This window comes from Botryllus schlosseri, chromosome 5, assembly GCF_051294905.1.
Source record: "Botryllus schlosseri isolate E-star chromosome 5, Bs_hap1, whole genome shotgun sequence".
NCBI classification, from domain to species: Eukaryota; Metazoa; Chordata; class Ascidiacea; order Stolidobranchia; family Styelidae; genus Botryllus; species Botryllus schlosseri.
The window spans coordinates 10,783,602-10,806,876 of record NC_137240.1 but is presented as its reverse complement, the minus strand read 5'-3'; the positions used below and the strand labels follow the sequence as shown (position 1 = coordinate 10,806,876).

Here is a 23,275-nt window from a genome sequence, read left to right as displayed (position 1 = left end):
GATAATCGGGAAAGCTCTAAATATCGGCCTCGATAATCGGCCATTTCGATAATCGGTCGATCTCTAATATGTAGGCGTGTTTCTGTTCTTAAGTGATTATAGTTGGTCCATCTATTTTGTTTGATTTAGCTATGGTACTTTAGGTCCCCCACCCTATAAATATTGTATTTGAATTGAAAATAGTCCCCTCGAGGATGGTATTGATTCAAAAATATATGCAGTTATATACCGCAAGCCCTATACTTCACATCAAAAATTATGGCGGGTTTGTTAGTCTGGAAGGGGATATAGAAAAATGCATATGTCGATCCAAATTTACTTTACACCCCCAGAAACGTAAATCATTTGTCACAGACCCCACAACTCACGCATGTCGAAGTTTTCTTCATGTGAGGAAAGATTTTGCCAGCATGCCATTGTAGACAAACTCGCGTAGTGTAATCATAGGACTATCACGGAGAATTTTTCAAGTATTTTCGGTCGCGAAGGTCTCCCAGGGGGTACGCGGGTAGATTCTGTTTTTTTCGACCGAAGAGAGTTGGATGTAAGTGATTTTGGGTTTTTTGAAGCCGTCGTCGTCGTGGGTATTGGCAATCCCACCAACGACGACATACGGAGAAGATATCTAGTCGTAAAGCATTGGGATTCTGACCTAACCAAATTATGTTTTATTACATTTGACTACAACAATTCCAAATGGATCCACTGCAGAAATCATATACTGCGCCTTCAAATAGGCAGCTCAACACCGCGGAAACATTTTTGACCGCCTTCGGCGCGCTTATCTTATGTAGTGTAGGTGGTACACGAGCACTGGATAAAACCTCGAAATGGTACGTGGATGTAAAAAGGTTGGGAACCACTGTGATAGCGCAATGCGTTTTCTTGTATTCCGTCCTGATCATATAGTAGCCTAGTTCTTCTTCGTTGACGCGCGTGTGCCGTACTTGTGCCCTTCTGACTCCGAGGTGAAGTAGTCGTTGAAATTTGAGGGACATGACCGCAATGGAACTGATACATAAACTTGGCAATTTCTAGTTTCCTCATATCTTATATGTTTAAAACATCAAACCTTTTGAGTAGCAATTCAGTTGCACATCCAGGCTCCCGTGCAACTTTGGCTATGATATGGATATCTAAAACAGAATAAATTACGAATAAAAGCAACGCAAATGGAGAGGACTCTAGCCCACACTGTTTTAGTAGTCACATGTATGTACAAGATTGCTATTGACCGTCACCTCCGCGGTCCCGGTCAAATGTTTGGAGGAAAATGTTTATGAAAAACGAAGGCGAGAGAGTAGTCCGAATCGAGTTACCCATCTACGATGAGCCCCGCTTATTGAACTAATTTTAAGCCTGCCGGCGGCGCTCCCAACCCGGTGAGGGGTGTATTTCTGGTGCGCCGCCCTCACGTTAAGCGAGCGCCCATTTCGGACGCAACGGCGGCATTTGTCTCGGACCTTCCCCCGGTCGCTTCACGACCGACAAGCGGGCTTCTCGCCGATAGTCGCCGTCTATCTGAGGAATATGAGGTGGGAATCGTGGCGAGTATAGCCTTTACGGTGATGATCGAAAACCCGTCTTGCCAATCTGTAATTTTCTACTGTTCCACGTATTCGGGGCAATTTGTTATGGTGATCTAATTACGCATTTCTTCAACTGGACTATTGAAGACGGCCTTCTACAAGCCGAGCCAACGTAAAACTGCCAGGAAGTATCTAATTCTATGCAATGCATATTGTATAGCCAACCAAGTATTAGCTATAGGGATAAACCAATACCACTAAGGTTGGACCATATAGATTCTGTCAGACATGAGAAAAGGATATGAAAAACTAGATAGTTCATTGCAGAATAAATATTCATCTCCTGTCAAGATGTTTATCGTCCGATGTCGATCTCCGCATCAACGTATGAAATCACGGAATGGCAGAATGTGACTGCAGCTTTTTCTCGTCTCAATAAGGTTTGATTTGATCGCAGCAGTCCCCAGTAATGTAACTCTTCTGCGCACGGGAACACTCTAAACTAAACTACCGAAGCGGTACGCCAAATAAGAATGCGTTTCTCCATCAATTTTGATACCGAAAGAGACGTGTGTGTCTCCTCACTACCCTAGACCCCGGCGTTACCCTTGTGGTTCGAGGTAACCTACGTCCCCGGAAACCACCGTCATCACGAAGATGTCCCAAAGAAAATGCCGTTGTATAATGAAAATAAAAATTGTCTTCATCTAGCAAAAATAAATCGCAGAGCAAAGAAAGAGAACAAAATACTAAATGCGGGGGCGTCAAACGAATCATGATCATCAGGCCTACGGCCATAATTCTGATTGGCGAAATGCATCATTACGCGGGCGGTATTGTAAGAGCTTATGGCAACATCAATATATATGGCATTGTAAAAAAATTGAGATGGCACATTTTTCATTGATATAGTTAAGAAGGATTCATCTTAACGCACAGAGTGATGTCCGTCAGGTGAGGGGTAAATACGACTCCGCATTCACCATCGATGGACATCGTGGCTTCAATAATTCCCCACGATGCTTCCGAGTGACGGACAGGGAGTCGTTACGAGAAGGACCGCGATATAATAATATAAAAAATCTGGCTGTAATCGTGAAAGAGCAAGGGAATTCGGAAAAGAACGTGAATTCGCGATACAACTGGAACTATAGCTCAAGTAGAGACAATTTCAGCTTTTCCAAATTAGATAGAGTTAAATTATAGCTAAACAGTTTTACCCCAGTTTGATTAGAATTGTAATTAGAGAATTCACAAAAATCCGGAGATTAAATTAAAAGCCTGATTTGGAAGGAATTTCAAGAAAAACCACGTTCATTTCATTTTAAATCAGAGCTCATCCTCGTGAGCACACCAATTACAAATGTTTGCACACCAAGATTGGCGCGCTTCGCACTGTGCAAGTACAATTCTCCCGTATAATTTTCAAGAATACCATCAATTAAAATTACATCATAAAACATTTCACAAATTAGGCTACAGTTAGATCACCGGAATTTCGTCTAATTCGCCTGATTATCAAGGTATCCAAGTCTGCTATCGGACGTTTATGTCAATTCTTCGACAGCTCGGGCGACATTCGAGAGCATTGCCGTCGGTGTATTAGCAAAGAAATGTATAAATAAAAAACGATCATAAATATTATTTATTATCAACAGGCGATCGAATGGGTTCAACACGCCCGGTGACCGTGACAAAATCAGGCAGGCTGGCCATCCTTGCGTTCCCGGGTGGCGGTGTCCGTTACAACACTAGCGGCGGCAGCTTGGTGGTGTTCTCGTACACTTTAGTCGCCTTATCGTCGCCCGCAGTAGGCGCTACGGGCTGCGTCGCGGCTGGCAGTAGCGCGGCTCGCGCGGACTTCTTGGCGCTCTTTTCCTGCGCCCGCTTGTTCGCGCGCGGCGTTATGGCTTGTTGTACCTTCAGGTTTTGCAACTTCTTTTCGACTGGAGAGAAAGAGACGCTAGATGAGTTTTATCGCCGCTTTGATTGGGTTTATGCGGACCAAGAAGGCTTCGGCCCCAAATCAATACCTTGTTTTGTTACCGCTAAGCGAAGTGATTAGTAACACTGGTATCCATGACTTCCCCGCTTGGCGCTCAGCATCACCGGGATAGCATGGAGGTGTGGTGCAAGGCTTAGAAAGCCTTACAGGGCTATATCTGCACCTTCTTTGTCCAGCGGCATATGCACATCATGCACTCATGGTATGCACATGCACAATGGCACATGCACAGATCGTGTGTATGTGTATTATAAGTCGGTGTATGTTACAGGTCGACCGATTATCGACATGACCGATATCGAGGCCGATATTTAATATTTAAAAAGAATTCAAAAATTTCGGAAATTCAATGCTCCATGTTCTCAATCTCAAGAAATCGACGACGCAAAGGGCGATATATGGCAGATTTACCCTTGCAGGACGAGTATAGCTCGGTGAGCATGCAGAGAAACTATGCTTCCTGCATTAAAATCTACCTTTTCTGGACTGATCTGCAATTCTGTATCATATTTTGCTTTTTGGGTTATCCCAAATTTCATCGAATGTGCACAATTAAGCAATAATTCTTTTCAATATCAGCTTTGTCGTTTGTTGTAAACTTATAGACTACTTCTAATTTTACTTAACAATTTACAGTTTTTAGTTAAAATCAGGTCCCAAACACTCACTTTCTACTTACATGGAAGTTGATACTTATACTTGTAATTTAGCAAAAATTTACGAGGTTACTCCACTTCCACTTCAGTACCAGCGGTGAGTGCTTTGCCCGCCTCTCATTTCACGTGATTTAGGTTGAAAATGGATTTACCATAGAGGAGGGATACGGATTATTCACGTTTAAGGTGACAGATGACCAGTGCAATACCACCACTCGGACTGCTGAGGGATTGGCTACTTATTTGACTCACCCATTTCCTGGTCTTCGATAATCATACTCGTATCAGACGCGCCGATCGGCTGCAGTCTCTCCGTCGCGCCGGCCGTTTGATCGCCGGTGCTGTTACCGGACGCCACGTCGCCGCCGTCCAACTGTGTTTCGTCGCTGCCGCTCGCGTGATTGGCGGCCGACTTGCGTACCTCGGCCTGTTTGGCGTGGTCGCTGACCGTCAAACTCGACTGCTTGGTTTTCGACTGGTCTTTTTGGGCGTCTTGCGCGTGGGTGACTTGCTCGTCGGAGCCCACGGCGGATTTTTCTGAATAATGCAATAAAGGTACTTTTAACCCAGTATGCAGAGTTAAGCAAATAACAAAATTTCAGCTTTTTCGAATTAGATAAGAATTAGAATTAGAGCTACACAGTTTTTTTCAAACTTGAGTTTGAATTCGAAGTGGTTTTCAACCTATTTACGGTATAGCGACCCAATTTCAGATTTTAAAATGTTCCGCGACTAACGTCTAAAGTTGGTAAGTTGATTACAAAAAGAGGTCAGCACCTACAGTCAGGTGTGATTACGGGATATATTGGTAAGCTGATTACTAAAATATAAATAAAAATAGGTAAGAATACGTGGACCGCGACCCCGGGTTGAAAACCACTGTCACTGAGTGACATCTTTCCAGCACCACCCTAAATATTTGGTATATCTCCTCCAGAAAGTTACTATCTATCAGAGATGAGCGGATTTGAAATTTCTATGTCCTAATCCAATCCAAATCCGAACCTTAAAATCCAAATCCTAATCCTAATCCATAACTTTTTCATATTCAAGTCCATGTCCAATTCTAATCCGATTCCAACTGGAAATTCAGAAAAATTTCTAATTTATGCAATGGAGGGATTCGAATTTTTTCTTTCACAACCAACGATTCACTTGATTCAAGATAACTTAGTAGCCATAAGTACATTAATAACTGATCTAAATAAAGTTTGTCGCCATTCGCCACACGACATTTCAATCTCCCAGAAAATAGGTAAATTCAATCCAAATCCTAATCCGTTCTGAAAAAAATGTCTAATCCAAATCCCATCCAAATCCGACAAAATTTCACAAATCCTATTTTTTCAAAACCTAATCCTAATCCATGCTCATCTCTGCTATCTATATAACCATAATGTACCATAATACTCCGTATGCGTCACCTGGTCGGTTCTTCGCGGTCGCTTTCTTCCGCGAATTGTTGGCAGTTCTCCCGTCCTCCACCGGTTTGGAAACGTTTGTCGCGGCGCTTTGCTGATGGTGTGACGCCGCGTTGCCTTCTCGCCGGGTAGAAGACTTGGCGTGTCCCCGCGTCTTCTGTCGGCCTTCCGCGATCCATTCGTGGTTCATCGCGTCCGCTGGCTGCATGCGCATGTTTGGATCCCATCTGAGTATTAGAATCATGTTTTTGATCGTAGAAGGGAGTGAGATTGAAAATGTCTGGAACCTGCTGCATGCGTTCGAATAACAGATCCACACACACAAACTGTGTTTAGCGGTGATCGAAAACATACCATAATATTTTATCATCATCCTCTCTAAATTCAACATTTCTAGACCACAACTAGTATCGCGCGTGTACGTAGTTACAATATACCCAATTCGGTCAATGGCAACCAGGGGCCTACTCCTTTACGATGTACTCACTCGAGACAGCGGCGCAGAAAATCCAAGAAAACAGGATCGCTACACCGCACTGCGGTACTGAGGTCTTTCGTGCTTGGCTTGCGTTTGCGGCCTTTGCTATTTGTAATGCATCTAGGATTGCCTTTTGAATCTGAACGAAAATTGACTTTACGACCGTGCCGTCTGCAAGTTATAGCTATACAAGCAAAAGCCACTCAGCGTCCGATATTAGATGCTAAAGTGTCATTGATCTAATGTTGTTTTAATTTGATATTGCCCGAGATACGTTTGCATTTAAAACGTGTTTAAAACATGGCCAATGGCCATTGTTTAAAATATATCTTTGTTGTTCAGCCATGACGCCACGAACCTTTAATTGTGACGTCACGGTGGATTGATATTGACAATCGAAAATATATGGTAAATAAGGCCCCTTCGGCGAAAAGGGCTTCCGGCCATTGTCATAAACAGACCAAAAATTTATTTAGTCAGGACTACATCGTGATGCATCACTTTTACGTTCGGCGGTATTCATCGTCAGAACACCGATTCACTACCAATATTCTATATCTACCAGCTATAACTCTCCAAACAACGACGATTTCGTGGGTTCCAGCCGCTCCATATCGTATACCTATACGTCGATTATATTGAGTGCAAATCGTCCGTAGGCTACATGCTACATGTTTTTCGAAAGTATTTACACAATTATGCAATTATTATACAACGTTTGAATAAAAATCGTTTATTTTTTTTAGAAACTACATTTTAAAGCACCGTTTGTTTTAAATGCAACTCTATACCTGAGACATACTTGCCAGATATTGGTGTATTTTGATGAAACAATATGGAATATACCAAGTGTTTATTGGCATAATATAATTCTGATGCCTGTATAGTGTATATGTATAACGTATATGCATCCAAAATGCTTGTGATACTCACCAAAGAAGAGTCTTCGTCTGTGTGCAGTATCAACGAAATCCGTGGGAGGCAGTCCGATAACCTGCATATTTCCCAAAGTTAATTAAGCCATAAACTTACTGTGAAATCTTATTTTGACACAGGAAAAAGACTCACTTCCATAATGCACGCGAGTTGTTCGACTTCGTTTTCGCCGGGAAACAACGGGTACCCGGAAAATAACTCGGCAAGTATGCACCCAAAGCTCCACATGTCAATTGCCATACTGTACTGGTGTCCCAGAATGACTTCGGGCGAACGATAGAACCGACTTTGTATATATGTGTATACTGCAAGTAACAGAAAAAGTTGTTGCTGCAGATAATCCACCGGGAGTGTGTGTTTAGAATGGGCTTCGAGGACAATAGAGCGTGATGCTATGGATAACTAACCTACGAATAGATACGCAACACCCGTCGTTACGCTTCCTTGCCCGGAGGAAATTACTGCTCAGCAATCTGAACGCAACGTAATTGCTAATCCCATAGCTGACGACCAGCGCGCTTAAATTCAATAAAGTTGATCTTATTTGAAAGCTACTGTCGCACTGATTCCGAAATTATACAATATAATATAATCAGAGCAATGGAACCCCCTTGAAATACACCTCAAAGTCTGAAAATCAGCATTGTTCTGAACAATCGAGGCGACGCAGCACAATGACCATAACGATGGCCCTTGCGTGGTTGTGATTGTTCAGAACAATGCCGATTTTGAGACTTTGAGGTGTATTTCAAGGGGGTTCCATTGCCCTGATTAGATTTTAATGTATATTTTCGGAATCAGTGCGACAATAGCTTTCAAATAAGATCAACTTTATTGAATTTAAGGGCACGGGTCGTCAGCTATAGGATTAGCAATTATGTTGCGTTCAGATTGCTGAGCAGTAATTCCCTCCGGTCAAGCAAGCGTCACGACGAGTGTTATGGCGTATCTATCCGTAGGTTAGTTATCTATAGTGATGCAAAGCTTCAATTCGTTGATGGTGCGAATCTACGCGACTGCGTTCCGACACGTACGGAAGTATCCCAAGATTGAGCCATGATTTCAATTCATGTTGACTTGGGACGCAAGACTCGATTCCAAAACAACTGTCGTATCTGAGAAGGATTCTACCTCGCTGATGCTCGTAACAGCTTGATCCAAAATCGATAACTTTTATATGGCTTTGTCCCTTTTGTCGGATAAGGATATTTTCCTGCAAAATGGAAGGATGTTACGAGCCCGGGTGAAGTGTTTATCACGAAAAGAACGCGCAATTACCGGCTTCAAGTCACAGTGGATGATTCTTTCCTTGTGTAACACTATCAAGCACTTCAGTAAAGACTGCGCAAATCGTCTAATGATCGTCAGGCTGAATCCCTGGAAGTTGTTCTTTTTGATCAGCTCATAAAGATTCATACTGGAATATGATAAAGAGCATTAGCGGTAAAATAAGTATGAAAATTATAGGAACTGATTGTCAGATCACAATAAACACCTTGCTTGGAGGAGACCATGCTAAAACATCATCTCTGCAATGTCACCCGATATCTGTGTGCAACAACTAACATTTCCAATTGGTGAAGCATCTGCTAAAAAACTAAGCGCTGATGGTTCGTACCTAGGAATCGATGTAACGCAATCGTCATCAGGACAGGCTATCGCTAGGAGTTCGTGGTCTGCAATTCGCATGAAGGGCGGTGGGCACATTTCACCCATCGTGGTCACACCCCACAGGCACAAGATAATTATATAGTGAATTAACTTCGTGGTGCTACTACTGCATAGACAGAACTCCAGTGGTGGCCCTACGATTGGGGGGGGGGGCTGGGCGAGACTTCCGGAGGGGCCCCATATAAGTATGCAATCGCAGCTTCTGGGGGGCTCCGCCCCCCAAACCCACTTTCGCCTACCGACTTAACAGGCATGCAGAGACTTCACGATTGTCGTGATATGGGACTTGAATAACAAATGCGAAGATTTCATGATTGACACATCTGAACGGAATCATCTTCTTGATTGGTACAAGGATTTCCACGTCTATTCGCTACAACCCTTAAAAAAGCGCTAACACCAAAGAGGGGGGGTCCTTCGACCAGGGGGCCCCGGGCGACCGCCCACCTCGCCCACCCCAAAAGCCACCACTGCAGAACTCCTAAAAGTCAAACATATTATCAAATATAAAAACCATCACACTATGTTATTAACATTATGTCGTTCATATTCGCTTCGTACCAGAAGATTTGTCGATGTAGCGTTTAGTCTGTATCGCTTTGATTCAAAAGTGCGGAACAGCAGTAAAACGTTGTGTCCTCCTCAGCAATTTCCCCCTTACCTAAGCAATTCAAATGTGATGCATAGATGGTTGCGAAAATTGAAATACTCCAGCATGTGGATGACGTTCAGCGAACCGTCGTGGTCTTTTCGTCGTAAAGCGTCTAAAATCTTTACTTCGACCATGGCCTGGTGGTGAAACCTGTTTGTAAACGTAAATGTTTGTCAAGTTTTGAATTAATGAAAGATACAAGGGTTATCGTATCTAGCTTATTCAAAACCAGAAACGATATCTGCATTCTGCCTACATAAAGTATGATCGCTGTCTGATTGTGACATTTCCAGTGGTATACTCATACCCCAGCACGTCTTTTATTAGTATACCAAGCAAAGAAACTTGAAGTTAACATCCATCTCTCCCATGAAGTATGTTGTATACCAATTACATGTTGACATAAACCAGGAATATCGAACTCATCTTCACCATGAGCTGGATACATCAATGCACTGGTTACCAGCGCAAAGGTGAAGTTAGCTTCGAGTTCACTTAACGCGGTAAACACAACGAATCAAGTATTGAATTTGACATCAGAAGTATAGAACGGAGACAATTCGCTACCAATAATAAAGCGGTGACAACTGCGGAAACAGTGTTATTGTTACTTGAAAACCGGTATCAAGCTAAACCACCGCCACCACGGATCGAGCCACAGTATATTGCGAAATTGACTCTGGGAAAAATTGGTCATTGTTGGTCTCAGTAATCGAATGACGTGATATAAAATGGAAATGAAGCTATTCCGCGATGTAACAGATTCGTTGTAGAAAGATGTTCGAGTGTTGGCAGACTAATCCAGAAAGTCAATAACAATCGACTCAATCCATTGCGAAATGTAATCTAATATAAACCCTATTATTTGAAGAGACTATTGGGGGTGCAGAACTTCGATATACAATTCAATGTTATATTCATATTGAATCCAATCGAACAACATTATGCAGCGGCTGCCACGCCTAGAATCCCTAGTTACAACTTACGATGTGACGTCACAGTTCAAGAGGGCTGCAAAGTCTATATATATTGCGGGCGATCGGCGGGATCAGCTCCTCAGGCAAGTAACATTAATCGCGCTGTGTTGCGCGCAAAATTAAACACGACCCACGCAGAGACGCGAGCAGGAGGCGTCCTTTGTTTCCGCGAACAAAACACGATGACGCGGTACCGTGGCGAGCGAGTCTCGGCTTGTTCTCGGCCTGCCGGTACAAATCGCAGCGTCGCGGTCACATTGAGTTCGACGGGATACTGATAAATGCGCCGACAATCAGAGATCAGCGTTTCTCCAAAGGTCAACTGCCGGACCAAATATACGTTTGTCTTTCATCGATGACTGTTCCCAATAGAATGTCTACCGTTTATCTCAATTTATTCCTGTGTCCCACGTCCAATTAGAAACTTATATGAAGAAATAATCCGCCCTCTACGCCGATACTCTGACGGTATACGGTAATGAAACGAGATATTTGATCATCAGTGGATTACGGACTGTGTTTGGACGACATCTAGTCGGAAATGTAATATTTACTCAGTCATGTTCTAGTAAGCAAATAGGATTTTCATTGAAATATCACGGAATTACACAGTGAACGGCCCATGAGTTGGTTTGAGTCTGCGGCGTCCGCCTTTGTCGTAACATTTTGTAATGTTCTGAATCTCGCGAATATCGTGTTGAAATCGAACAAACTTCTTTGCCTCTTACCGAAGTAGAGGCACTACATACACGCTGATCATATACTTGTACAGTGCACACCGTACAGACACAGACAGTAGACACCCTGAGTAATTCTTAAGTTCCGTATTAGATGCCACCTGCCATGACCTTCACCGATACGCGTAATTAGTACATAACGTTCGAACGTCGAAGACGGTAGTCATTCTGTATGTTGTCCAAAGATTAAAGCTAAACTGCATGTAGTATGTATGCATATGTATAATGAACTGTTGAATGTTAACAGATCGGCATTCGGCATATATACAGACACACTATACAGCCGGATTGAAATCGAATGATCTACCTAAAACGTGCGGCGGAGCCTGCCGACAAATGTTGGTACTTACTACTTAGCAATGGGTACAGGGCATACTAAGGCATCAGTATAATTTGTACATCATACTCCGAGTCAGGTGGTTGTAGCACGTCAGAATTCTAGCAAGTGGCTGAATGTGTGACAATTTATATAAATTAATTGTCAATTACATGATAAATCCAATTTATGCTTTGTTGCATTCTGTTACGAAATTGCATCGCCACGTATATGAAAAGGGCACGCCGGTGGCATGTACAATTGTACGTACATGTACAATTGTACGACTGTACTTGTACGTAGGCTACATATGATACATATATACATGTAGGGTTGCATTTAAAACAAAAATCTATTTAAAACAAACGTGTCTAAAACAAGGCCCTTTTTTAATTTTTTTTTATTATTTGTTTGTTTTTAAGCCATGCCTTCACGAATATGCAATTGTGACGTCATAGTGAATTGACATTGACAATTGAAAATACAGGGTAAATATAGCTCCTTTGACGAAATATCTACGTACTATAACTGTTGACCCGACGATTTTGAGGGTTCCAACCATCCCATATCGTATATGTCGGCTATATGGGGTGGTAATCGTGCGTCGGCACATGCAACGTGTTTTTTGGAAATTATTTACGCAATTATTACATAATTATACAACATGTTTTAAACAAAGTGTTTTAAACAACCATTTGTTTTAAATCAGTGGTTATCAAACTTTTTTTCGACACGCCCCCCCCCCCCTTTATGACAGTGGAAAATTTCACGCCCCCTTCTCGTCATATCACAAAATGCGACCAGGATGCTGGCAATCCCAACGGATAGTTTGATGGCATGGAAGGCTATGAGTGTTGATGATGGAATTCTCAAATATGAAATGAGGACTATACAGATACACAGAGCAGTAAGCATGAATCGGAGGTAAACTTTTTCAGTTGACCGTAGCTTCGAGCCCCCTTCAGATGCTTTCACGTCCCCCCCTCCCAAGTGGGCCGCGCCCCTCAGTTTCAGAACCTTTGTTTTAATTGCAACCCTATATACACAACACTTGTACAGAGAAGCTTTGCAGCTTGTCGAATTCTACTCGCAGTGCCTTTGTTTGTTAATCGATAAAAACACAAGTATATCAGTGTTTAGGTTGTTTACCCGTTTTGCTGACATGTGTTTCACATTCTGTGTCGTTTAATGCGTTAAAGAAAGTTTATCATGGACACTTTCTACATGAGTTTGCGAGATTTTCGTTGATACGTCTGATCATGTTTGTAATGTACAGTGTACGTACACGTACAAGTAGCAGCTATAGGAATCATTACACTAAGACAATATACGGAATATTGGACTGTTGTTCGAGTCATTATTCTTCAAGGAAATGTTTTATCGCATGACAAACAACTTCCGGATTTGCAGGACCCACCTTTTCTTATTTCTAATAATCTTCACGGCCACGAGAGTATTGGTTTTATGATCCAGCGCCTTCACTACTTGTCCGAATGAGCCTTTGCCGATCACTTCCAGTACTTCATACCGGTACATCAAGTGGTCGTGTAACACCTGGAAAAGGGATATGTGACACTGTATGAAACATTCCGCTTCCTAACGAATCGGTATTGCAATGCCTAAATCTCGAGTAGGCCTATGGTAGCTGGACAGTGGACACTCAACAGTCCATAATTAGCCTAATGATTTCGTTATGGCAAGAGATGTTTTCGGAATTATTGGATTCGCTCATGTATATTGGACCGCTAAAAATCAAATTTACGTCTTCAAATCCGTTTTCTCACTCTTAAATAGTACTTTCATTATGCTTTCCAATATTAGAAATCATAAATTCGGTAGCGGTTAAAGAGCAAATCACTCCTGCCAATCTCGACATCGCGGGCGATCCGAACAAGTGTGGCGATCTAGATATCGATTAGATAAATAGGATATTAATTGGATTCAGATCCTTTCCACGTAAAGTTGAGGACGTGGGAATGGGTCTAATTTATAATTTCCAAGTGATTTTCAAGCAATATGAAGGCACAGCCGTATAGGCTACCGATTTGAAAGCACGGTAGGCCTCCGTAAATCAACGCTTAGGCTTTGACTTCCAAGGTTTAGACAACTTTTGGCACTAATTATTGAGATAAGCGAACCCATTTACGTCAGGATTGAAGAGTTGAAGACTTTTTTTACTCGTAATAGGACATTACTCCAACAGTGGCTTTTCCAGTGACGCTTACTCGTGCGAGAGCTCACCAAATGTCAATTACACGCAACTTTCCTGGCTGGAAACAGCGCCGGATTTAGCTTGTTTGGCTACGTGAGCAAATACAAATTAATAGCTATAGGGAAAGGCAGGACCAATGAGCACACTGAAGTTTCAACAAAACGGCAATCTCGTTCGCGTAAGATTTCGCACCTTCACATATGAACCGTTTTCGTCGTCGTATCCTGCATTTTGACTTGCGCCTTGGACTGCGTGAATCTTTTTCCCATCCAAACCCAGAAACCAGACACTGGGATAGTCAAGTATCTCGTTCTGCTCATACGTCGTCAGTCGCGAGCCAAAACCTTTTAGACAACCTGAAAGGCGTATTTGATTGCGTAGTCGTGTTGAATTAACACTCGACTATAAATCACATGCATTTGCGATGGCATAGAGATAATTACAGAACAATGGCATGGTGTCGTGGTTTAATATTCCTTCATTATGCGGAGATAGTGCGACGGAAAACCTACAGTCTTCGTTTGTTCATAATGCGAACGAATCTACATGATGGGATATACCGAATATCCAATGAACAGTACGTGTTTCTCGAAATTTTCTGGCTTTTAGGATAACGCGAAACCTCATTATGTCTGAAACTGAATTGAATTGTACGAAAAGCTAACTAGATGTACGTTAATGCAACTCCAGATTAACTTCTCGGTTAAGCCAGACGGAATTCATTGCAAATGCACGATCAGAAACCAGACTATCGTCGAGAACGGATAAAAATAAGATAACATACTTTCCGGGGTCATTGGAAGTTTAAATCCTTCGAACGTCCGTCCAACGTGACTTTCTCGCGATGACGTCAAGTCACCGCCGCCATTCTTATTTTTTTGCCTTCCCATTTTGTTGAACAAATTATAGTGTCCTAACAAAATTGTAAAAGAGAGCTCGTTAAAATTTTAGCCAAAAAGAGATACAGTTCCAAGTTTCCCATACCGACGAAAGTATTATTTCTAGTGCTGGAGTCCAGAAACGCTCCGGAATGATTAGGTTTGCTTGACGACAGGTAAGAAGTGTGGCTGGAGTATTGATGCTGTCCGCCAGTGTTCATGGATCGGAATGACATCATGTTATTCTTTTGACTGTGTCCCCCTGACAGATGTTGATTCTGTACATGGTTCGAGTGGTCGCTGAGATGCGGTAGGTGAGTGAAACCGCTCTGCAAGTGTACAAAAACCTTTTCAGTCTGGGGTGTCTAGTTGCTGTCACCATCACTAGCTTACGTCACTGTGATGAATTCCGAGGCCTTGTTGCTTCACCGGCTTAGAACTTCCAACATAATTCTGCGAATGCAGGTAAAGCACGATGGTTCAGAAAGTTGAAACGTCTACTTGAATTTGTACACAATGTACAGTAGGGCTCTTCAAAAATGACTTTTTTTCTCAAATCGTACTGGCTACTGAATAAAATTGTTAGGTTACCTAATTTAAGCCTACACATAAAATTTTGTTCAATTCCAGCCAGTAACCGCTTTGCTACAGGAGAAGAAAGTTGCTATTTATTATATAAAAATGAATAAAAATTTGAAAATTTTCTGTTCACCCCATGAAAGTGTTAGGCTGTCTATAGAAACGATGCTCACCAAATTTGGTTCAATTCCAACCAGTGGAAGCGGAGTTATTGCCGTCGAAAAATTTGGATTTGAATAAAATAGTATTTACGGTGAGCACAACTATAATAAATAAACAAAGAATCGGTCACCGTAAATACTATTTTATTCAAATTCCAAATTTTCGACGGCAATAACCCCGCTTCCACTGGTTGGAATTGAACCAAATTTGGTGAGCATCGTTTCTATAGACAGCCTAACACTTTCATGGGGTGAACAGAAAATTTTCAAATTTTTCATTATTTATTTTTATATAAAAAATAGAAACTTTCTACTCCTGTAGCAAAGCGGTTACTAGCTGGAATTGAACCAAATTTTGTGTGTAGCCTTAAATTAGGTAACCTAACAATTTTATCAAGTAGCCAGTACGATTTGACAAAAAAAGTCATTTTTGAAGAGCCCTAATGTACACGTACAGCATTGTTGACTTACGTGATGATGGTGGTATGTCTTTGTTGGGGGCAGAATTGTGTCTGAACTCGGGAAATGGTGTGATTTTGAGAATCCACCCGGATCTCTATGGCCCTGTGGAGGAAAGTCATGAATTAATTATTTGTATGTAAGCGTTGTGACAAAATTGAAAGGCATTCTCGATAGCATTGACAGAGAGTAGTCTCTGACCGCCATGCGCTGGAAACGAGGCACAATCTAATCAAATTATAGGAATACTGCAGTTTCTGATATCGCCTGTAATTCCCGAGCTGAAAAATACGACTCAGAAAACAGAAAATAACGATATTGTTTAGGTTACGTGGGTGTTTCGTCAGTCATCCGTGCGCGATGGCCGCGTGTGCAACATTGCCACACTATGTAACTGCGCTATCAGCGAATATCTAAGACAGTGGTTCTCAACCTTTTTGTCTTCGCGGACCCCTTTCGGATCGTCACCGACCCCCGCGGACCCCCACAAAGTTTTAGTTCAAATTTAGCTCAATTATCGCGCAATCGTCATCTGTCTTGTGCAAAAGATAACTGTAGCATTAGTAAAGCACCGACAAAATGATTTTTCTTGAAAATAAGATCATACTATATATATTCATGTAGAAATTTGGTTGATTTCTATTATTTCAAAGCGAATTCTGCAACTGCATTTCTTGAAATAAGTGGGGGTGTCTTGAAAATCCGCGCCTTCGATTTGGCATGAACGAGTGCCGAGAATCCATTTCCACAAATATAGATGGCGAATGTAATAATTACGCGGAACGGTTCCGACGACACATTTGGGTATGATCGCAACAAATATGGCACCAAAATTGACAAACAAATTTTCTTATGAACATAGAACTTCAAGCCTGGTTATTTTTATCCAGCAGCTTATCCTGAAGTTATTATGGAAAATGGTTATGTTACACAGAAGAAAATCGATTTTTGTGAACATTTCGGCGTCACCGTGATTGACCTTACTCATCCAACTTTTCTTTCCCACAATCACCAACAAAACAGCAAAATGTTTGTATCAGTGAGCTAGTGGCTATGAAGCAATTAAAATGAGTCGTCTGCACAGTAGGGCATTTCATCTGACACGGCCATTCTGTTGATGTGAGCTCTGGGGTTTTATTAGTAATGAAGTCAAACAGCCTCGTGATTTGCCGAATTAAAAAAATGCAAATTAGGTTAGAAAATATTTTGAGGCTTCGCGGACCCCCGGTTGAGAACCGCTGATCTATGACAATCGCCATTAGTCGACCCTGAAAGACATGATATGGAAACCTTGCAAAGCACCACGCGTATAATTATGCATGGTTGCAGAATGGGAATTGGCGTTATTATCTACTCCCTCACAGTGACGTACCGGCGAATATGCGTAGTGGTTCAGCTTGTTATTACTTACTTATTATTAGCCTATTTAGTATAGACTACTTTCTACCTGTCGGCACTACGCGTGACCTCTATAGTCTAGGAATCGATTGACGTCATAACTGCCTCGACAATACGCTGTTTAAATCCCATATGAGTACAATTATAGCCAGTAGGGCCGGGCAAAGTCACTCATTGTGATACCACCTACGGATGATGTGGAAAGTTCAATTATGCGACCACAAAGAAAATGATGCCAGTTCTCCACCAGCTATTACGTATTTTTTCGACCATATTCATTTCATTGCACTAGTGATTATATTGTGGCTCGCTGACGAATTCGCGCAGAAATGTTAATTTCACTAATGTACGTAACCTTGTGCTACATGCTTTGTATGCTGTGATACGAATAATCGAAGTTTCAAGAATTTCGCGGTAGGAATAATATAGAAATTATAATTATCGATTGCAGTATAGCTCTCAGTGGAAAGGAGCGGATAATTTCAGTAATCAAAAAAATCGTCTCCTACTATACTCGTATCAATATGTCCAGCCGTGGTAGGCAGTAGGGTAATGTTGCTTCTGCATCTTTTAAGCCCAAAACTAACATTCTAGTGTGAGCGGTTATCAGGATATGGTGAAATTAGCCATTTTTGGGTCGTTCGGTGAAATTGCACGACCACTAGAGGGTGTTACGAACCCAAAATTATGATAGAATTTATTTATTTGCTATTTGGCACCACATATCAAGACCCTTTTTTGAAATTCAAAATTTTTCATTTTTCACTCCACCTTAGCAGGTAGTGACAGACGCATGGCTTGGGGTGGCTTTTCTGATGATTTCTCCATGTAAGAAACTTTCGAGTTTACTAAGTTAATAAGATTTCCCGAGTACAGTCCATGTGTATAATGCACCATGTCGAACAGTACATTTCTGCGCTGCGAAAATATAACGTGGCGTGCAGAGCGATGCATGAATATCGCAGTGTCGCATAAGCTAAGTATTTATTCGCCGTTAACTTCAAATGGCGCGGAATGCTTTCAAATTTTTCACTCGGGCCTATAGATCTATACGTCTATCCTATCTATAAACTTATCTGCCCTATATCTAGGCATCTACAATGCCTAACATATTTCCACCATTATCCTATGTACTCCGGTTTTGCCGTATTGAAATTTTATTGAGCAAACCCAAGGCACGACAATCATGCTACCTGCAACCTAGGAAATGGACGAAACGGCGCAGGCAATAAACTCGTGATTCGGCCTTACCTCTTCCTCGCCGAACACCGTGACTCTGGGGGAAAATTTGACTTGTTTTTTCGATGGACTGCATTCTATTGACGTCCCAGATCTTTTAAACGACGACATGCAGGGAGATTTAATGGCTAACGGAATACAGCATCTTCCAGTACAGTCAGGTTCAATATCGGCGTTGGCGAAACGTGCTTTTTTTCTCAAATGAGATCCGACTAGCACTACTTTGGCGCATATATACGATGTTGGGACGTAGGACATGGCTGAATTAGTTTCGTGAATGCGTCTGAACCTGTCGTCCAGCATCCGACTTTGTTTCGAAATTTTGTCGGTCCAAGGACGCAGCTGTACGGACTTGCAGTCGAATGATATTTGCCCGGAAGCGCATCTCAAAACTTTGCGTGTCGCAGTAGTCCTGGCTTTCGGAAAGTCGGCTGTACCAGGCTTGGGCCTAATCTTGCGAGTTACGGCGCTTGACGTCATGACCGATGACAGTGGTCACACTCTACCAAAGCTGCTATCCGTAACAAATAGATAGAGTCTATCGTCGTCAACAGACAGTCGCGGTAAGTAATAGTACGGCAGAGGTTTGCTTCAAATCATATGAAACATATTCCAGCTAAACTGAAGTCAAGCTAAAACGTAACACTAGACATTTAAGGCTATATAACTTCATATCTATCACGGATTTACAGATTGCTGCCACCTGATAAAAAGCTACTCCCGCTAATAATGCGTTCCTGTTACGACTGATCGTATAGGGAGTATAACAATTCCGTGTATGTTCGTGTTAATTTCTGGAAGAACCGTAAATTCACAATGTACTTATCAGACGATCTCTTGGTGAAAACCTTTCTAAGCCTTGCCCATAAACGAAGAAAGAGTTTCGAATCCAACTCCCGCATACGCCTATTGTTTGTAAGTTTGCTGTCTATTTACAGCGATCTTTTTTCGCCCCGCAAACGCCTTTGCTGACAATTTCGTCAATCCACGCCTCTGTTGGAATTATCGTCGTAAATTTTTATACGTACGCCGAGCCTTGTAGTTGCGAAGTTGCGCAAATTTGAACAGCTTAACAGAATTCCGGGGTCATGTTGGGACAAGCTTGCAAGTATAGGACATATTTCCGCCTTTGCACTTCTGCTCCATTTGCATGACGACTTTCTGCTGCATCGCATTCTGACACTACTATGCGTCGGTGAAAATAAGGTTTCTTGCGACCGACTCTATAGGAACTAGGCACGAACCAAGTAATGTTTTTTCTAGTATTTGCATGCCAAAAATATCTTTACCTTCATCAATGACCTTCACAGATACATATTCGGTCGATGTGAAAGATACACTGTTTCAATTTCTGGAAACAGGGGTGCCGATAGTCAGATAACTATTTAGCACGTGTCGGTAGCTAATTCCTAACTTTTAACCTCGCAAAGGCCTCCGTGCTAATGATGGAATGGCTAATGTAAGACTTCGTTTTATTATGGCATAAGTAGATCATGTTTTCAATGTTTGCACAGTACATTACACATGCTGTCTCGTCGTGTGGGGATTTATCATGTACTAAATCCCCTACTTCTCGCATTAACGAGAGTTTCGAGTGAGCGTTATAATGAGCCATGTCTGTAGGCCAGACTAACCCCTGCAGCGTCTTGAAATCCATTCCTGGAAGACTTGATCGAGCCAAGACAAAAAAGTACTTGTTCAGCTGAATGGTATACAAAGCGCTAAGCTGAACAAACCATCATAAAATTATCTAATTCATAATCTCCAACGTTTAATCTAACAGCACTTTGGCGGATACAGCTGGTTGCTGTGGCTGTTATTACAGAGACAGACATCTAAATAGCCGCAACGACTGCATCTAATCAATGAGCAATGAACATTGAACATAGTACGTAAATTACAAAACAAAATACCAGCATAACAGATCCCCAGTCCGGCTTTTTGATCGGTAGGTCGTGGGTTCAACCCCCGACCGGCTCAGACCAAATAATTGATTAGTAAAACTAGTATAAATAGCTTCCCCGCTTGGCGCACAGCATTACCGGGATAGCATGGAGAGGTGGTGCAAGACAGAATGCCTTACAAGGGTTATCTCTTCCCCCACCTTGTCAAGCGGCATATGCACATTGCACATGCACATCATGCACTCATGGTATGCATTTGCACAGATCGTGTGTATGTACATCATAAGTCGGTGTATATGCCGCAAAAACATCCAGGACAAAAATATACTACGTCCAGACGCACGCAGCGATTCTCGCGCGAATATGGAGCCGGAATCATACGGTCACATCATGGGATGGGGCAACAGTATAATTACCCGTCTACGTATATTATGTGTATAATGTGGTGGATATACTGGTGGTTAGTTACTCTAGTAACTCTACTTTTCGGTCTCAGGTCTGTTTTTCTACTTGCACTACTTTCTTACTCAAGTGGGCATGTTTTCACATTACATAAACTACTACTCAACAGGCTTTAACAGAAAACTATTGGCATTTCTACACTTCGACCATTGCGAAATAAAGAGTAGTTTTCGGATTGTGAGTGAAATAATCATGCCAACCGGGCAAATAGCCGGGGTCATGATGTGTTGTCATGGCGACTTGAGATTCAATCTAGTACATTAAATATGTGCGGGAAGGAGGGCCAGTTGAAATGATTAGACTCACGAGCGACATCAACATACTGTGCGCGCGCGACAGTTCAGATAAAATCGAACAGAGCTTACTTTGTCCGATAAAGATGGCAAATGATTCTTTTTGTCGCGTCTATTCCTCTCCGACCTTTTGTAGCTGTGACTGCGAGAGAAAACATTGGTTTATGTCAGGCTAATAAATTCAAGAAATGTGCCAGATAGCTGTATCGCATCCTCTAGCTAGGAATCATTTGTGATATCATATCATACACGCCAAATAAAACGTCGGCACCTCTGTCGCATACTGGAAGACTTAAATCTCTGTTAAAATGGTAACTCGGGGCCTACGCGTAGTCCCCGGGGAACTATCGGGTACGGTATTTATTCCGCATATTATCCTAAAATAGGCACTCAATTTGTAAAATAATATAAATATCTGTTACATCAAATGAATATCCGAAAAGGAATTGCTATTATATTGCAATCCAATGCACGCCTTAATCAATCGCATAAGTGGCTTTGTCGGAGCTTCGTTCTCACCTCTTGTCTTTGTATGATGGTAATGAGTTCATGGCGTTCGTTATCAGCGACGCTACACAGGAACTCTTTTATGTCATCCGACTGTCATATCAGTTGAAACGCAGAGTGTCCCGGCTATATATTCTTACTTCGATCTACGGCTTTACTCTGCCGGCACTTAACTTGTGGAAATAGCATGAAAGTCAAGTTGAATTCAAGTTGACGAAAGCATGCAGCGATGTGGACGCGGAATTTTATCATAAGCCCCCACTCCAGACATCCCGGCGTAGCGGGTGCGATTGCCTGTCTGTTGCAGCGTATATTTTGCATTTTCTATTCAGGGCATTATTGCATCACAGTGTTGTGTTTTACTGTACTGTATTCATATCACCGTTCGTGTATTCACTCTATGCCCCGATATGAATTACGGCGGTAATAGTGACGAAGAAGAACGGGTTTGCATTTGATAATAACTGATATTAATCCGATTTGTTTTTAAATTATGCTCGAATTCGATGTTTTGTGTACATCTAGATATATTATCAATATAAGATCTAGAATTAACCAGAAATTTCTGCAGCAATATGTGAATAACTACAACCCATCAAACTGCTTCAATTGCTATAATATGAGTTTTCTAATGATAACCGCCCTCTGCTGTCCATCTACCTACTACAGTCCAGTTTTAATCCTAAGTCTTGGACCTGAATTCCTTCGCAGGGTATTTATTTACTGTTCCACTCCGAACAAACCACTTATATGCACCCAGATCGTTACTTCTCGAGGATATTTGTTTTGCCATTTCCAATGGCTACGGAAGAGATGGAATCGAAAATCTGAAGACGATTATAATCGGCAAATGATTTACTCACGAGGGGTATTCATGATAAACCCATTTAGCTATGATGGTAATTTCATTGTATGTTGTCAAGTCTTCTCTGTGTTTTTGTTTGTTTTGCAATCATCATTGAGAAAATATGAGTCAATAAAACAGGTATTTGACCATGGTTTGAAGAGTCGGTCTATAACACATATGCCTTCATGAGTACGTGTGTGTACTACGATTTATGGCCATGAGAAATATTATCGGACTGGAGACGTTGATGCGTCTCAAATATCAGGATAGCTGGCCAATATCCGAATAATGTTGGATAGAACAAATAAGTCAATTTTCGCATGTTACCATTGTCGAATCTATAGATTGCGATTGTGGAATATGTTGACTGATAAGATAACGAAAAGTCATGTTGCATATCTTCGCGAGTAATTGTGAAATGCTTAACCCACTTTCAAAATCGGTTATCGATCTATAAAATAGCGGTTCTGTTATCTGTTATATATTTCGAATTGTTCCGTCATTATTCACTATAGTAATTCACGCATGTAACCTAAATGCTATTAATGTAGCCTATAAACACAACTACGACCTATCTAATATGGAGTTGATTTTAAATGCCCAATTGCTCACCGATGCACGAGACAGTGTTGGGTCGACTCATGTCATGACCTGACAAGATTCAAGCTGTTTTAATCACTTGGCTTGACTCGAGTCACTGCTGCAAAATGACTTTACCTGACTCGACGTATAAGAATGTGAAATAACAAGGCACTCGGATAATAATTTGCAAGTCAGTTTTCAATTCGTCAATATTCCACTTCGCAATGCATTCTGAACCTCTCAATCGCACTAGAAATGACCACGTTATCAATACCAATCCATTACCTGCTGCAGTAAGCCTACAGTAGCAATATTCTATTTTCATTTGCGTTTGCGATATTATTAATCCTATCAGCACGGACATTCCAGACAAAAC

At 41.7% G+C, this 23,275-nt stretch overlaps 1 protein-coding gene across 6 annotated transcripts; it reads right to left on the bottom strand.

Moving 5' to 3' along the window:
• Positions 1 to 2,189: 2,189 nt before the first annotated feature.
• On the bottom strand, positions 2,190 to 21,779 carry LOC145438997 (dual specificity tyrosine-phosphorylation-regulated kinase 4-like). 6 transcript variants are annotated; one of them, XM_080316413.1, is made up of 17 exons: positions 21,483 to 21,778; positions 21,036 to 21,105; positions 15,680 to 15,772; positions 14,862 to 14,921; positions 14,575 to 14,797; positions 14,375 to 14,503; positions 13,783 to 13,946; positions 12,796 to 12,932; positions 9,358 to 9,498; positions 8,304 to 8,442; positions 8,157 to 8,238; positions 7,158 to 7,330; positions 7,023 to 7,083; positions 6,099 to 6,228; positions 5,615 to 5,838; positions 4,443 to 4,727; positions 2,190 to 3,475 (listed from the first exon to the last, which is right to left on the bottom strand). In XM_080316413.1, the coding sequence occupies exons 1-17, from the start codon at positions 21,512 to 21,514 to the stop codon at positions 3,273 to 3,275; spliced, it is 2,346 nt and encodes a 781-aa protein (XP_080172539.1). In that variant the 5' UTR covers positions 21,515 to 21,778; the 3' UTR covers positions 2,190 to 3,272. The 6 variants fall into 6 exon arrangements, with proteins under 6 accessions (XP_080172539.1, XP_080172540.1, XP_080172541.1 ...); XM_080316414.1 differs by lacking the exon at positions 14,862 to 14,921 and having other exon boundaries at positions 21,483 to 21,779; XM_080316415.1 differs by lacking the exons at positions 21,036 to 21,105; positions 21,483 to 21,778 and adding an exon at positions 19,594 to 19,749.
• Positions 21,780 to 23,275: the final 1,496 nt, after the last annotated feature.

Bases quoted from the DNA above. Each gene is read 5' to 3' on its own strand.
- LOC145438997 (XM_080316411.1), bottom strand. From the start codon at position 18,784: ATGACGTCAAGCGCCGTAACTCGCAAGATTAGGCCCAAGCCTGGTACA. The intron at 9,499-12,795 runs GTGGGTCCTGCA...GTTTACAAACAG, and splicing joins ATTATTAGAAATAAGAAAAG to GTTTCACCACCAGGCCATGG. The intron at 4,728-5,614 runs GTGACGCATACG...TGCATTATTCAG, and splicing joins GACCGCGAAGAACCGACCAG to AAAAATCCGCCGTGGGCTCC.